We start from the raw sequence: 16,831 nt of genomic DNA, 5'->3' as shown, positions 1-16,831 counted from the left end.
TTTTGCACAGCAAGGAGACAGTTAACAAAACCAAAAGACAACTGACAGAATGGGAGAAGATATTTGCAAATGACATATCAGATAAAGGGCTAGTATCCAAAATCTATGAAGAACTTATCAAACTCAACACCCAAAGAACAAATAATCCAGTCAAGAAATGGGCAGAGGACATGAACAGACATTTCTGCAAAGAAGACATCCAGATGGCCAACAGACACATGAAAAAGTGCTCCACATCACTCGGCATCAGGGAAATACAAATCAAAACCACAAGGAGATACCAACTCACACCAGTCAGAATGGCTAAAATTAACAAGCCAGGAAATACCAGATGCTGGCAAGGATGCAGAGAAAGGCAGTTGGTGGGAATGGAAGCTGGTGCAACCACTCTGGAAGACAGCATGGAGGTTCCTCAAAAAGTTGAAAATAGAGCTACCCTATGACCCAGCAATCGCACCACTGGGTATTTACCCTAAAGATACAAATGCAGTGATCCAAAGGGGCACGTGTACCTGAATGTTTATAGCAGCAATGTCCACAATAGCCAAACTATGGAATGAACCTAGATGTCCACCAACAGATGAACAGATAAAGAAGATATGGTGTATATATACAATGGAATACTATGCAGCCATCAAAAGAAATGAAATCTTGCCATTTGCAACGACGTGGATGGAACTAGAGGGTATTATGCTGAGTGAAATAAGTCAGAGAAAGACAATTATCATATGTTCTCCCTAATATGAGGAATTTGAGAGGCAACATGGGGGTGTTGGGGGATAGGGAAGGAAAAAATGAAAGAAGATGGGATCAGGAGGGAGACAGTGTAACAGACTCTTAATGTCACAAAACAAACTGAGGGTTGCCGGGGGCAGGGGGATAGGGAGAAGGTGGTTGGGTTATAGACACTGGGGAAGGTATGTGCTATAGTGAGTGCTGTAAAGTGAGTAAACCTGGCGATTCACTGACCTTTACCCCTGGAGCTAATGATACATTATATGTTAATATAATAAAAATAATATGAGAATATTATGTAAAATCATATGCCAAAAAACTGGGAATTCTGGAAGAAATGGATAAATTCCTATAAACATATAAATGATCAATACTAAAACAGGAAGAAATAAAAAATTTGAATAGACCCATACCAGAAAAGAAATTAAATCAGTAATAAAAATTCTCCGAACAAAGCTAAGTCCAGGACCAGATGGTTTCACAGGGGAATTCTGTCAGACATTTAAAGGAGAGTTGATACCTATTCTTCTCAAAGTGTTCCAAAACACAGAAATGGAAGGAAAATTTCCAAACTTCTTTCATGAACCCAGCATTACCTTGATTCTAAAACCAAAGTTCCCACTAAACAGGAGAATTCAGGCCAATATCCCTGATGAACATGGATGCAGTAATTCTCAACAAGATACCAGCAAACTGAATCCAACATTACATTAAAATAATTATTCACCACAATCAAGTGGTATTTATTCCTGGGCTACAAGCGTGGTTCAATATTTGCAAATCAATGTGATATACCACATAAAAGAAAGGGTAAGAACCACATGATTCTCTCAATAGAGGCAGCAAAAGCTTTTGACAAAATATAGCATATTTTCTTGATGAAAACCCTCAACAAAGGATAGGTGGAACATACCTCAACATCATAAAGGCCATATACAAAGAAACCACAGCTAATATCACCCTCAATGGGAAAAAACTGAGAGCTTTTCCTCTGCTGTCAGGAAAAAGGGATGTCCACTCTCACCATTACTATTTAATATAGTACTGGAAGTCTCAGCCTCAGGAATAAGACAACAAAAACAAATAAAATGCATCCAGGGTTGCCACCCAGATGTGTCCATTAAGCATCTGTCTTTGACTCAGGTCATGATCCCAGGGTCCTGGGATTGAGCCCCATGTCCTGTTCCCTGCTCATTGGGGAGTCTCTTTCTCCCTCTCCCTCTGCCCGTCCCCTCCTCTTGTGCTCCCTAATTCTGCTCTAATAAATACAAATTTATTTAAAAAAAGAAAAATTAAAGAGGGCACATATTGCATGGAGCACTGGGTATAGTACATAAACAATGAATCTTGGAACACTGGAAAAAAAAAAAGGCATCCAAATTGGCAAAGAAGTAGTCAAACTTTCATAATTTGCAGACATGATCCTCTATGTAGAAAACCTGGAAAGACTCCACCAAAAAAATTGCTAAAACTAATATACGAATTCAGCAAAGTAGCAGGATATAAAATCACTGTACAGAAATCTGTTTCATTTCCATACACCAATAATGAAGCAGCAGAAAAAGAAATCAATGAATCGATCCCATTTACAACTGCACCAACCCATAAGATACCTAGGAATAACCCTAACCAAAGAAGTAAAAGATCTGTACTTTGAAAACTATAGAACACTTATGGAAGAAACTGAAGTTGACACAAAGAAATGCGAAAAATATTCCATGCTCATGGATTGAAAGACTAAATATAGTTAAAATGTCTATGCTACCCAAAGCAATCTACACATTCAACGCAGAATACCACCAGAATTTTTCAGAGCTAGAACAAACAGTCCTAAAATTTGTATGGAACCACAAGAGACCCCCAGTAGCCAAAGCAATCCTGAAAAGGAAAACCAAAGCCTGAGGCATCACGAGTCCAGACTTCAAACTCTATTATAAAGCTGTATTAATCAAGAGAGTATGGTACTGGTACAAAAACAGACATATAGGTCAATAGCACAGAACAGAAAACCCAGAAATGGACCCACAACTAATCCAACTAATCCAACTAATCTTTGACAAAGCAGGAAAGTATATCTAATGGAAAAAAGTCTCTTCAACAAATGGTATTGGGAAAACTGGACACCCATATGCTGAAGAATGAAAGAGGCCCACTTTCTTACACCATACACAAGAATAAATTCAAAATGGATGAAAGGCCTAAATGTGAGACAGGAAACCATCAAAATCCTAGAGCACTACAAAGGCAGCAATCTCTCTGACCTTAGCCACAGCAAATTCTTAACTAGACACATCTCTGGTGGCAAGGGAACAAAAGCAAAATTGAACTACTGGGACTTCATCAAGATAAAAAGCTTCTGCACAGTGAAGGAAATGATCAACAAACCTAAAAGGCAGCCTACAGAATGGGAGAAGATATTTGTAAATGACATCTGATGAAGGGTTAGTATCTAAAATCTATAAAGAACTTATCAAACTCAACACTCCAAAAATAAATAATCCAGTTAAGAAATGGGCAGAGACATTAACAAGTATTTTTCCAAAGAAGACATCCAGATGGCTAACAGGAGCATGAAAAGAGGCGCAACATCACTCATCATCAGGAAAATACAAATCAAAACTGTGATGAGATATAACCTCATGCCTGTTAGAATGGGTAAAATTAAGAACATAGGAAACAACAGATTTTGGCGAGGATGCAGAGAAAGGGGAAACCTCTTACTCTGCTGGTGGGAATGCAAACTGGTGCAGCCACTCTAGAAAACAGTATGGATGTTTCTCACAAAGCTATAAGTAGAACTACCTTAGGATCCAGCAATTGCACTGTTATTTACCCAAAGGATAAAAAAAATACAGATTTGAGTACATGCACTCTGATGTTTATAGCAGCATTATCAACAACAGTCAAACTATGGAGAATGCCCAAATTTCCACTGACTGATGAATCAATAATAAGATATGGTATATATTTATAATGGACTATTACTCAGCCATGAAAAAGAATGAAATCTTGCCATTTGCAACAACATGGATGGAGCTAGAGTGTATTATGCTCAGTGAAATAAGTCAGTTAGAGAAAGACAAATATACGATTTCACTCATATGTGGAATTTAAGAAACCAAACATATGAACATAGGGGAAGGGAAAAAATTGAGTGAGGCAAGCAAACTATAAGAGACTCTTAACTATAGAGAACAAACTGACAGTTGATGGCAGGGGATGGGATAAATGCATGATGATAAGTATTAAGGAGGGTACTTGTTATGATGACCACTGGGTGTTATATCTAAGTGATGAATCATTAAATTCTAAATTCTACTCCCCAAACCAATACTACACTATATGTTAATTAATTAGAATTTAAATGAAATTTGAAAAAAGGAGGATGTAAGCATAAACAGTCAAACCTAGAGTTTAAGACTAAGATTTCCTGTTACATTTTCAATCAGCAACTAATCATTTAGATTACATACTTCATTAGGTGAGACAACATGCTTAACTTGAACAGCATAGAGTTCTTCTGGGGGAGGCAGAGATGAAGGCAAATATGGTGGTAAAATAGGAGTCTCTGTTTCAGACAAAAGCAATTCCTAAAGCACCACAAATAAATTCAAATTTCAGAATGACTATTACAGAAATCTAGTACATTATTAAAATTCAATAAAATTCATTACGCTGCCAATTTATTTTCAATTAGCAGAAAGCAAACTCTCTTAGATAATGGATACCACAAAATGATTGTTTTAGTAGGACCAAAATGTGAGTAAAGACCTTTAACACCCTTTTGTTCCCTCAATTAAAAAAAATTTGTGTTAAAACACTCATATAAGTATGTTTACGTATACATATTTACCTATACACATAAAACTCCAGAAGAATGGCTAACAAACAGCTAACAGTAATTGCCACTCAATTATTTGAGGTATAGAAAGGGGTACATTTTTCTATTCACATTTCTATAGTATTCCATTTATGTTTAGAGTAAGTACATATTTTACAGTAAAGACAAAGTAATATGGGGCATCTCGGTGGCTCAGCTGGTTAGGCAAACGTCTTCAACTTGGGTTATGATCCCATGGGACCGAGTGCCACACTGGATTCCTTGCTCCCACAAGAGCCTGCTTCCTCCTCTCCCTCAGTCTGTGTCTCCTTTTCCCTCTGCCTGCCACTACCCTTGCTTGTGCTCTGTCAAATAAATAAATAAATAAAGTCTTAAAAAAAAAAAAAAACAAACCTAAAATAATATATGAAATGCCAAAAGAAGATTTAAGTTAAAATCATCAAAAAAAGTTTGCTCTCTTTAAACTCTGAAAAAAAAATAATAAAAAGTTAGGTGATTCCCAAGAGGAACCTGGCAGTTAGTAGTTGTTAAAAACAAAAATATAAAAATGTAGGTGGTGTTTAAGAAAGTTTAAAGAGTTTTAAATATTGTAATTAGCATAAAAAGTAAAATGATCACATTCAAACTAGATTAGTTTATTACTATTTGTATTTCCAAACTGGTGACAAAACAGAACAAAACCTATCTGAACCACTTAGTAGCATTCAGTGAACACTGATTACTGACTGCTATACTACTGATTTGTTACAAAGCACTTTATACTACATTTGTTATTTTTATAATCACAGAAATAAAATTCTACTTATAAATAATTGGAACTTTCATTAAAACTCTTACTTCCTGCACCAAAAAGCACAAGTGGAAAAAAGAAAGCATATATACTAGACTTCACCAAGATTAAAAATTTTGGTGTTTTAGGGGCATCTGGGTGGCTCAGTTGGTTTTAAGTGTCTGCCTTTGGCTCAGGGTCTTACTCAGCCAGGAGTCTACTTCTCCCTCTCTCTTTGCCTGTCTGCCCCATTTGTGCTCACTCTTTCTCTTTCTCTAGTAAATAAATAAAATTTAAAAAAAAAACCTAGAACTTTGGTGTTTTAAAGGATACTAATAACAAAGTGTAAAGACAACTCATAGAATGGAAGGAAATATCTGCAAATCATGTATCTGATAAGGGACTTATGTATAGAATATGTAAAGAACTCTTAAAGTTCCACAAAATCAACCCAACTAAAAATGGGCAGAGGAATTCTTTTCATTATTTTCTACTTTTATTTTCCTTTTTTTTCTGGTTTTATTGAGATATAATTCACACACAACATTGTATTAGTGCAAGGTATACAACGTAATGATTTTAGTATATGTATATAACTGTAAAATGAACACCACAAGTTTAGCTAACATCAATCATTTTCTGATGAAAACATTAAAGATCTACTCTCTTAGCAACTTTCAAATATACAATACAGTGTTAACTATAGTCATCATGTTGTGTATTACATCCCCAGGACTTTGGAAGTTTGTATCTTTTGATTGCCTTCACCCATTTCCCCCATACACTCATCCCTGGCAACCACCAATATTTTCTCTGTATTTGAGTTCAGTTTTTAAGATTCCACATATTAGTGAGATCATATAGTATTTGACCTACTTCACTTTGCATAATACTTTCAAGGTCCATCCATGTTGTCACAAAAGGCAGGATTTCCTTTTTATGGCTGAAAAGAACACTATTTCATTGTGTAAAGATATATATATGTGTATGTGTATAACATACACCCACACCCCACATCTTTATCCATTCATCCACTGATGGACACAGGCTGTTTCCATGTCTTACTATTGTAAATAATGCTGCAATGGACATACGGGTGCAGTTACTTCTTTAAGATAGTGATTTTGTTTCCTTTGGATATATACCTAGAAGTGAAATTGAGAAGGGTAATTCTAATTTTAATTTTTTGAGGAACCTCCATATTGTTTTCCATAATGGTTGTACCAGTTTACATTCCCTCTACTGGTACACAATGGTTCCCTTTTCTCCATGTCCTTGCCAGCACTTCTTATCTCTTGTCTTTTTGATGACGGTCATTCTAATATATGTAAAGTGATACCACACTGTGATTTTAAATTTCATTTCCCTGATGATGGTGATGCTGAGCACCTTTTCATGTACCTGTTGGCTATCTGTATGTCTTCTTTGAAAAAATGTCTATTTAGTTCTTCCGCCCACTTTTTAATCAGATTGTTTATTTTTTACTATTGAGTTGTGTAAGTTCTTTACATATTTTGGATAGTAATGCCTTATCAGATATAGGATTTGCAAATATTTCCTCCCATCTGTAGGCCACCTTTTTGTTGTGCAAAAGCTTCTTGGTTTGAGGTAGTCCCACATGTTAAAATTTTGTTTCTGTTGGCTTTGCTTTTGGTGTCAAATCCTGGGCAAAGTACTTGAACAGAGATTTCTCCAAAGAAAATATATAAATGGCCAAAGAGCATATGATAAGATTCTCGCCATCATCAGTCATGAGAGAAAAGTACATTAAAACCACAATGAGATACCACTTTATACCTATGGGTGAGAAACAAGTCAGATAACAAGTGCTGATAAGGATATGGGAAAAAAAATGGAACCTTGTACATTCCTAGTATATAAGTAAAATGGTGCATCACTTTGGAAAACAGTCTTGTAGTTCCTTAAAATGGCAAATAGAATCACCATATGACTCAGCAATTCCACTAGTAGGAATTAGGTCCATACCAAAGGAGAAGGAAAAATAGATGTCTACATAAAAACTTATATGCAAATGTTCACAGCTTTATTCACAACTGCAAAAAGATAGAAACCCAACAGATCGTCCATCAACAGAGGAATGAATAAAATGTGGTATATCCATACAATGGAGTATTATTCAGCAATAAGAAGGATACATACTACACTACAACGTGAATGAAACTTGAAAATGTTATTCCAGCTAAAGAAGCCAGTTAGAAGGGGCTATGTATTATATGATTCTCTTTATTTTATAACATTTCCAAAATTGGCAAATCCAGACAGACAGAAGATTAGTGGTTTCCAGGACACTGGGAAAGGGAAAAATGGGAAGTGACTCCTGTTGGTATGGAGCTTCTTTTTGGGATGATGAAATGTTATGGAATTAAATAGCTGTGATGACTGTACAACTCTGACTATACAAAAAAACCACCGTATTGTACAGTTGAAAAAGGTAAATTTTATAGTTTGTAAATTATATCTCAATAAAGCCATAATAAAAGAAAATGCTTACTTCCTGATCTTATATTAGATCCTTTGTACTGATGAAGTGTCCAAAGTTTCCAAAATATTTGGGTTGAAACTTACCTCAAATCTTATTTCCCATCTTTCATCCTCGTACTTTTTATTGTAATCTGCTAGCTTCTGCAATAATATAGTATTGTTAATAAATAAACCATCTTCAACTATATAGTATTTTTAAGGCACTTTCATATTTCATCCCCACAAAAATTGGGTACATGTTCGTTGGCATTCATTTAGTTATTTTGTGATAACTATGGGAAAATCTACTGCTCTGGAGTAATCTTAATAGTGCAATAGTAAGAATCCTCAAATTCTTCTCCTCAAATAGTAATTACAGTTAACCTTTGAACACCATGAGGGTTTGGGGTGAAAATCCACATATAACTTTTGACTTCCTGAAAACTTAATTACTAGTAGCATACTGTTGACTGGAAGGCTTACCAATAACAAAAAGTTGATTAACACATACTTCATAAGTTATGTGTGTTATATATGTATTCTTAGAATAAAGTAAGCTAGAGAAAAAAAAGTGTTATTAAGAAAATCATAAGGAAGAGAAAATAAATTTACAGTCCTGTAAAAAATCCACATGTAAGTGGACCTAAGCAGTTTAAACCTGTGTTGCTCAAGGACTAGCTGCAGTTTATTATGAGAGAGAAGAAATTCTTACATATTTTTAAAAAATGTTTACACTAAAGAGTACAGCTAGAAGGGAGGGACTTAGCAATCTTTATAAAACCAGTTTAACAGATGGTATACCTTTATACAAATACACATGCATGCATATCAACACACATACCACACACACCCTTCTGCTTATAAGAAAAAAACTGACAAGAATTACGTGTATAAAGTAATATCACAGTTTCTATGTGAAGAAGAAAGTTTTCTATATTGAACTGAACATTCAATGTTTGGTTGTGTACTGTTATGAACAGGAATATTTAAAAACCTAACAAGTAAACTGTAAGTCTAGAAATAAAAATACCTTGCTATATAAAATGTTACTGTCATTATTTATGATGAATTCCCCATTTCCATTAAGTATTTATGGCATCTTGCAATGTGAAAACATATCTATAATAGGTTAGTTATGTTTTTAAAAATATTAAGAAACAGTAGCACTGGGAAACTGGAGAGGGCTATTTATTGAAATTAAGCTTAAAATCCAGCTCTGAGTTTCCTGTAAAAAGGCAAAATGGAGGAAATGTTATAATGTCAAATAAAAGGAAAAAAATTATCTGCTGAGAGAATCCTTTTCTGGCAGTGAATTCTATTAGCACTTTATAATTTACATTTCTATATTCAAACAACATTAGATAACATATGGCCTTTTCACTAAGTTTAAAGATATGAAACATTAATTGAATCTTAGTGCAACTGAAGTCTTTTTTAGGATGTTTATAAAGCATGATACATTGCTTTCTCAACAAATAATTGATAATTCTCTATACTTTCTTAACGTATCAGACACATAGAACTGTACTAAAAGACTTGAAGTGTAAAGCGCTATATGACATTTTATCCAGAATTTGTTTTTCTATAGTTTAGATTTTTATAGAAAAATAGCTCACTTACTTCTTTCAATATCTCTTCAGAATGCTCAAAAGTACAATACTTATGGTATGCCATAAAATAAGAAAGTGACATTCCATCAAAATAGAGATGAATAGATAATTTCTCCCATGGGTTTTCAGGTAATTCCTATTTAAGTTCAACAAACAAGATTATTACTATAAAAATGAAGTCTGTTTGAAGATTAAAATTTTAGGGTAGACAAATATGAAATTAGATTTCTAATGACCACAGTATTACCAGTTTGGCTAGCTGCTCATTTCATAAAATTTTCTTCCTAGTATTTTGGCAGGTTATAAAACAGCAATTCTACTACCATGGTTTCTTTAAAATATGCTTAGATGTTCATAAGGTAGAGAGTTTTCTAGTTATTTATAAAAAAATTACAGTAAGGCAATGAATTAAGTACTAGAAGGAAGGTATAGATGAATTTAAGAGATGCCTCACTTTACAAAACTCACAGTGTTGAACACAAGTTGACAAGCCATAGTCTGTGGACCAAATCTGGCCTGCCACATGTTTTTGTATGGTGTGTGAGCTAAGAAGGATCTTTACATTTTTAAATGGTTGAGAACAAAATAAAAAAATAATATTCTATTGCATGTGGAAATTATATGAAATTCCCAAATTTAAGTATTCATAAATAAAGTGTTATTGGAACAGAAAAAAATTACATCACCTTTAGATGATACTAATAATTTATACTAAGTAGAAGGAGAAAGAAAAGATATGTCCAGAGGTAAAGAAATGAAGTTCTGTTAAAAATTCAGAAATGGCAGGAATCAGAAGAAATTCATGACTGTTTAGAAGGAGTTATGAGAATAGCTTTAAAATTCTTAAGTCCACTTAACATTTATGAGGTACTAAACATGTACATAGCTTAGGTACCATATACACTTGGTACCACCTTAGGCCTACTGTCTCTACTGAGTTAATATAATTGTCTTCCAGCAGATCTTCCTGCTCCCTATCTTTTTTACTCTCCAGTAGCTCCACTACTATACTTAGTGTAGCAGACTGGAAATACTAGAATGCAAGGGTAGGTCAGGTCACTCCTTTGATCAAATCCTCAAGTGGCTGCCTGGGTCAGCTTGAGAGCCAAATCTTTCACAAATCTCCCCCATCTCCAACTCTTCTCTGTCTTGCTCCTTCTGCTCCAGCCCTAGTGGCTTCTCTGCCAATCCCTTTAACACTCCACGAGGAGTGCTCCTGCTTGGAGCTCTCTGCACTGTTCTCTGGAGAGCTGCATGGTTTGTCCTCTCACCATTTTAAAGTCTTTACTTATCTTGGGGCGCCTGGGTGGCTCAGTGGGTTAAGCCTCTGCCTTCGGCTCAGGTCATGATCTCAGGGTCCTGGGATCGAGTCCCATATCGGGCTCTCTGCTCAGCAGGGAGCTTGCTTCCCCCCTCTCTCTCTGCCTGCCTCTGCTTACTTGTGATCTCTCTCTGTCAAATAAATAAATAAAATCTTTAAAAAAAAAAAAGTCTTTACTTATCTCTCATTTTTTGCAGTGAGGTCTTCCCTGACCACTGTATTTAAAATATTACCTTCTCCCGGCCCCACCCTCCCCATCAGCCTTCCCTTATTTTCTTCCTAGCACTTACCACGATCTAATATACCTTATATGTTATGTTTTTAATTTTGTTTCCCACCACTAAAATGGAAACTCCATAAAGGCAGAAATTTGGCTCTTCAGTTCATTGTTCTACCTCCAGGCTAAGAACAGAGCTCAGCTGATAAGAAGTACTCAGTATTTCTTAGTAGTATATAAAAGACACAGAAGCAAGTCTGGGTAAGTTCTGGTATGGCAGTAAGGGCTGCAGGGCATGCACGTTCACGCTTTCTGACATTTTAAGCAGCCTTGGGTATACTACAAATCGCTCTCCTGTGTTAAGCTAAGCAGCAAAGAAAGCTACCTTGATAAACTAAAAAATTTCAACTGCCATGACTTTCCACAGAGGCTATAAGTAACCAGACAGGGGCTCGTGATACTAATATCAGCAACAATAAAGCTTCTCTACTGTTTTATGTAAGTGGGTCTGTGGTTCTTGGTAAGTCTTTATAATCCTATAATTACACCTTTCATACAGAAATATTTTCCTTACAGTTTTGTACCTTACTACTGGAATCCTCAAACACAGCTGCAGATTAAACTTATCACCTCACTGCTTAGAAAACTCCAATAGGGCTCCAATGATTGACTTTTTTGGTGGTTACTTATTTATTTTTTATTATGTTATGTTAGTCACCATACAATACATCACTAGTTCTTGATGTAGTGTGCCAATGGTTGACTTTTACCTCTCTTAAATCCTATTCACCACTATTTTTCCCTCATAAAACCCCTATTAATCTAGCTGTTATAATTCTATTATTATTACATTCTATTATTCTAGCAACTACTTCCTCAATGTGCCATGCCCAGTTCTGTCTCTCTGTGTTTACTTGTGCATTCCATTTCCCTGGTCAGGAGAAATTTTCCATCTTTTCTTACCATCTCTGAATTCCTATCACACTTACTCTTTTTTTTTTAAACTTAATTTTACTTTTTCAGTGTTCCAAGATTCATTGTTTATGCATCACACCCAGTGCTCCATGCAATACGTGCCCTCCTTAATACCCACCACCAAGCTCATCTATCCCACTACCCACCCTCCCCTCCAAAACCCTGTTTTGTTTCTCAGAGTCCACAGTCCGTCATGGTTTGTCTCCCCCTCCAATTTCCCCCAATTCACTTTTCCTTTCCTTCTCCTAATGTCCTCCGTGTTATTCCTTATGCTCCACAAGTAAGTGAAACCATATAACTAACTCTCTCTGCTTATTTCAATCAGCATAATGTCCTCCAGTCCCGTCCATGCTGATACAAAAGTTGGGTATTCATCCTTTCTTATGGAGGCATAATATTCCATTGTATATACAGACCACATCTTTATCCATTTGTCTGTTGAAGGGAATCTTGGCTGTTTCCACACACTTACCCTTTTTATCACTTGGCTCTCGGCATGTTACTTTGTAGTGTGTAATTTTTAGGTTTTTGTCCCATATCTAGTTGTTTCACTAACCAGATAAGTTCTTTGAGGGCAGGAATTACCTGCATCTAACACAGTGTTACATACACAGTAACATCCTGAAAACTACTACATGTGCTTGTAAGCAAGTCCAGTTCTTCGATGCTGCTCCCTGTTGCTGACAAAGAATCTTTCAGATTACTGACTTTAGTATTTATGGAAGTTCTCAGGAACTTGCTCAAAATTAGGTTTATTTAAAACAAGCCTAGAAACCCAACTGGTAACTTTTCCATATTAATGAATAAATTATATTCACACAGGAACATGGCTCATCATAAAAATATCCCTCAAATTATGTTACTGATAACACTTTATAGCAAATAATTTAAATCCACAATATATGCTGTAAATATACATTACCATAATGTGAATTTCCACCTCTCTCTTTGAAAGCAGTTCCTGAAGGAGTTCTATTGCATCTGGTTGCCACACATTCCCAACCTATTTGGGATTAATAAACTCAGATTCTTTCACACTTTCAAAAAATAGGACAGAGCAGAAGGCAGATAAAGGAATACAAAAGTAGCCATACCCAGGTTAACAGTAGATAATAGTATAAAATATATAAGTAGTTTTAAGAGAATATCATGGGTATATGATAAAAATGATCTGAAGAAACTAATAATTTGCCTGGGGTGCCACAATAGTTTTCTCTTGACGCATTTAATGCTTTAAAAATATAAACCTACATTAAAAACAAAGCATCACAAAACTTTTTTTTTTAAACACCAATATGTCAACATGGTGCTTTCCTAATGCCTATGATATGTATTTACTAAGGAGCAGGGATTGTTGTGTTTTTATGTTAAGGTTTACATGGCAAAGAATTGGGGCCTCCTCCCAGAAGCCACTGAGGAGCCTCAACCTGCCAATGCCACGTGAAAGCTATCTGGAGGTGGCTCCTCTATTCCAGTGAACCCTTAGATGCCTGGACTTCTAGTGGATATTTATTGCAGCATCACTAGGGATCCTGAGCCACAGAAATTTTATGAGGGAAGGTAAGTTTATTGTTAATTTAGTCCACTAAGTTTTAGCTCAATTTGTTATGAAACGAGAGAATTAAAATGCCATTCCTTTATCTGATTTCTAGCTTCCAATCTGTTACAATTTTATTTGATGAAGAAATAGCTATATTTTAACAATCTTACACTTTCCCATCTATGAAGATATTAGGTTTCCTCACTTATTTTTTTTTAAAGATTTTATTTATTTATTTGACAGAGAGAGATCACAAGTAGACAGAGAGGCAGGCAGAGAGAGAGAGAGAGAGAGAAGCAGGCTCCCTGCTGAGCAGAGAGCCTGATGCGGGACTCGATCCCAGGACCCTGAGATCACGACCTGAGCCGAAGGCAGCGGCTTAACCCACTGAGCCACCCAGGCACCCCGGTTTCCTCACTTATTATATGATTTTTATATCCTTCAGTACGATTTTGTAGTGCTCTTTATAAAGGCTTTAGTTGTCTTATTAAACTTATTTCTAAGTATTTTATTATTTTTGCTGCAACTGAAAGGGATATCATCTTACATTCTAATTTCTAGAAAATTATTGTTAATAAAAAAGACAGTATTTAAGATTAATCATCCCACAAATTACAATTTACTCACAGGTTTGGTATTATAAAGATGACATGGAATACAAAACTGGGGTGTATCAGGGTATAGTAAAATAGGGTAAAGATGACATTGTGGAATTTTCTCGGTAAATCCATGATCCAAATATTGTACCTGAAACAGGATAAATAAAATTTATAATTTAAATTTACTATTAAAAACTAGGGGCCAGAAGGGTCTGAAATACCACACATTCTAGAAAAATATCTAAATCTGGATTTGAATAATCTCCAGCAAAAAAACCCCAAGAACTCCCTCATCCCATAATGTATGTATTAAATTTCATTGTCAGAAGTTTCTTTATGCATAAACCGTTTTAAGAGAGTCTTATTAGATTTATACATTCCTTAAGAATTTCTTTTTGAAGATAATTTAGTTTCTCCAAGTATTTTAGAAGCACTGATTTACATTTAATAAAGGAATAAATTGGTTTGTTTTCTTGTTGAATTTTAAGAGTCTTTTGTACACTTTGAATAATAGTCTTTTACCAAATGTATCTTTTGCAAATTTTTTCCCGCAGTGTGTGGCTTGTCTTCTCATTCTTTTGATGCTGGCTGTAACAGAGGGGAAGTTTTTAATTTAAATGAAGTCCAGCTTATCTCTTATTTCTTTTGTGGGACATGTCTTTGGTGCTATATCTAAAAAGTCATTACCATACCCAAGGTCACTGAGGGTTTCTCTGCTATCTTCTAGGAGTTTTATAGTTTCGTGTTTTACATTTAGGTGTGTGATCCATTTTGAGTTCATTTTTGTGAAGGGAGTAAGAGTGTAAAAGTTTAGATCCATGTGGATGTCCACTTGTTCCACCAGCATTTGTTGATAAGACCATCTTTGCTTAGTCGTATTGCCTTTACTTCTTTGTCAAAGATGAGTTGACTACATTTACATGGGTCTATTTCCAGGCTCTCTATTCCATTCCATTGATCTTCTTGTTTGTGGTATTTTGCTAATACCACATTGTCTCTATGACTATAATTTTATAGTAAGTCTTGCAGTCAGGTGGCATCAGTCCTCTGACTTTTTGTTATTTTCCTTTAATATTTTGTTGACTCTTCTGGGTCTTTTGCCCCTCCATATAAACTTTAAAATAAATTTGTTGATATCCACAAAATAACCTGCTGTGATTTTGATTGGGATTGCATTGAATCTATAAATCATGTTGAGAAGAACTGACATTTTGACAATAGTGAGTCTTCCAATTCATGAACATGGAATATCCCTCTGCTCATTTTGATTTTATTGATCAGAGTTTTGTAGTTTTCCTCATACAGATTTTTCTACATATTCTGTTACCGTTATACATAAGTATTTTGTTTTTTGGATTGCTAATGTAAATAGTGTTGAATTAATTTCAGTTTCTACGTGTTCACTGCTGATCTACAGGAAATTGATACTTTTGTATGTTAACCTTATATCCTGCAACCTTACTATAATTGCTTATAGTTCAGGACTTTTGTTGATTTTTTTGCCTTTTTTAGATAAACATGTCATCTGTGAACCAAGTTTTATTTCTCCCTTCCCAATCTGTTTATCTTTTATTTTCTTTTATCTTATTGCATTTCCTAGTACTCCTCGTATAATGTTGAAAAGGAGTTCTAAGAGGGAACATTCTTGTTTTGCTCCTGACCTTAGTGGAAAAGTCTTGAGGTTCTCACCATTAAGTATGATGTTAGCTATAGGTTTTTCGTTGTTAGTTTTTATCACGAAGGAAGTTCCCCTCTGCGCCTATTACAGTTGTGTGTGTGGTTTTTTTTTTTTTTTTTTTTTTTTTTTTTTAGCATCAATGGGTATTGGATCCTCTCAAAAGCTGCTACATCTACTGATATGATCATATGATTTTTCTTTTTTAGCCTGTTAATGTGTAGATTACATTAACTTATTTTCAAATGTTGAATCAGCCTTGAATACCTGGGATAACTTCCATCTGGTCATGACATATATATAATTATTTTTATACATTATGGATTTGATTTACTAATATTTTGTTGAGGATTTTTTCATGTATATTCCTGAGACACTGGTGTGTAACCTTCTTTTCTTATAATGTAATTGCCTGGTATTGGTATTACAGTAATGCTGGCCTCATAGAATGAATTAGGAAGTCTTTCCTAGTCTTCTATCCCCTGAAAGAGATTGTAAAGAAGATGTAAAATATCTTCCCTAAATATTTGGTTGAATTCACCAATGAACCCATGTGGGCCATGTGTTCTTGTTTTAGAAGGTTATTAATTACTGACTCAATTTCTTTATCAGATATAGGCCTATTCAGATTTTCTATTTCTTCTTGTGTGAGTTTTGGCAGATTGTATCATTTAAGGAATTTGTCCAGTTCATCTAGGTTATCAAATCTGTAGGAACAGAGCTATTCATAGTATTCCTTAGTTTGTTGATATCTCCTTTCATTTCTGATATTAGTAATTTGTCTCCCCTTTTTTCTTAGCCTGGCTGGAAGCTTATTCATCTTTTCAATGAAATGACTTTCAATCTCATAGCTTTTATTTTTTGACTTCCTGTTTTCAATTTTATTGATTCCTGCTCAAGTTATTTTTTTTCCAGTTTACTATGGATTTAATTTTTCTAAGGTGGAAACCTGGAAAATTGATTTTCCTTTTTTACTGTATTATGTAAGTCACCATACATCATTAGTTTTGGATGTACTGTTCCAAGATTCATTGTTTACATATAAAACCCAGTGTTCCACGCAATGCA

At 35.0% G+C, this 16,831-nt stretch overlaps 1 protein-coding gene across 1 annotated transcript in view; it reads right to left on the bottom strand.

The window, feature by feature from the left end:
- RNF17 (ring finger protein 17) overlaps positions 1-16,831 on the bottom strand; it is a 133,202-nt gene that overhangs the window by 20,923 nt on the left and 95,448 nt on the right. The window contains exons 24-28 of the mRNA XM_032838269.1: positions 14,117-14,236; positions 12,872-12,952; positions 9,447-9,572; positions 7,932-7,988; positions 4,209-4,325 (exon numbers count right to left, since the gene is read on the bottom strand). Coding sequence (XP_032694160.1) covers positions 4,209-4,325; positions 7,932-7,988; positions 9,447-9,572; positions 12,872-12,952; positions 14,117-14,236 — 501 coding nt within the window. The remainder of the gene's footprint in view (positions 1-4,208; positions 4,326-7,931; positions 7,989-9,446; positions 9,573-12,871; positions 12,953-14,116; positions 14,237-16,831) is intronic.

The sequence above is a fragment of the Lontra canadensis genome, unplaced genomic scaffold (genome assembly GCF_010015895.1).
Source record: "Lontra canadensis isolate GAN:19392208 unplaced genomic scaffold, GSC_riverotter_1.0 scaffold103, whole genome shotgun sequence".
NCBI classification, from domain to species: Eukaryota; Metazoa; Chordata; class Mammalia; order Carnivora; family Mustelidae; genus Lontra; species Lontra canadensis.
The sequence above is the reverse complement of the archived record's forward strand: the minus strand, read 5'-3'. Positions and strand labels throughout refer to the sequence as shown.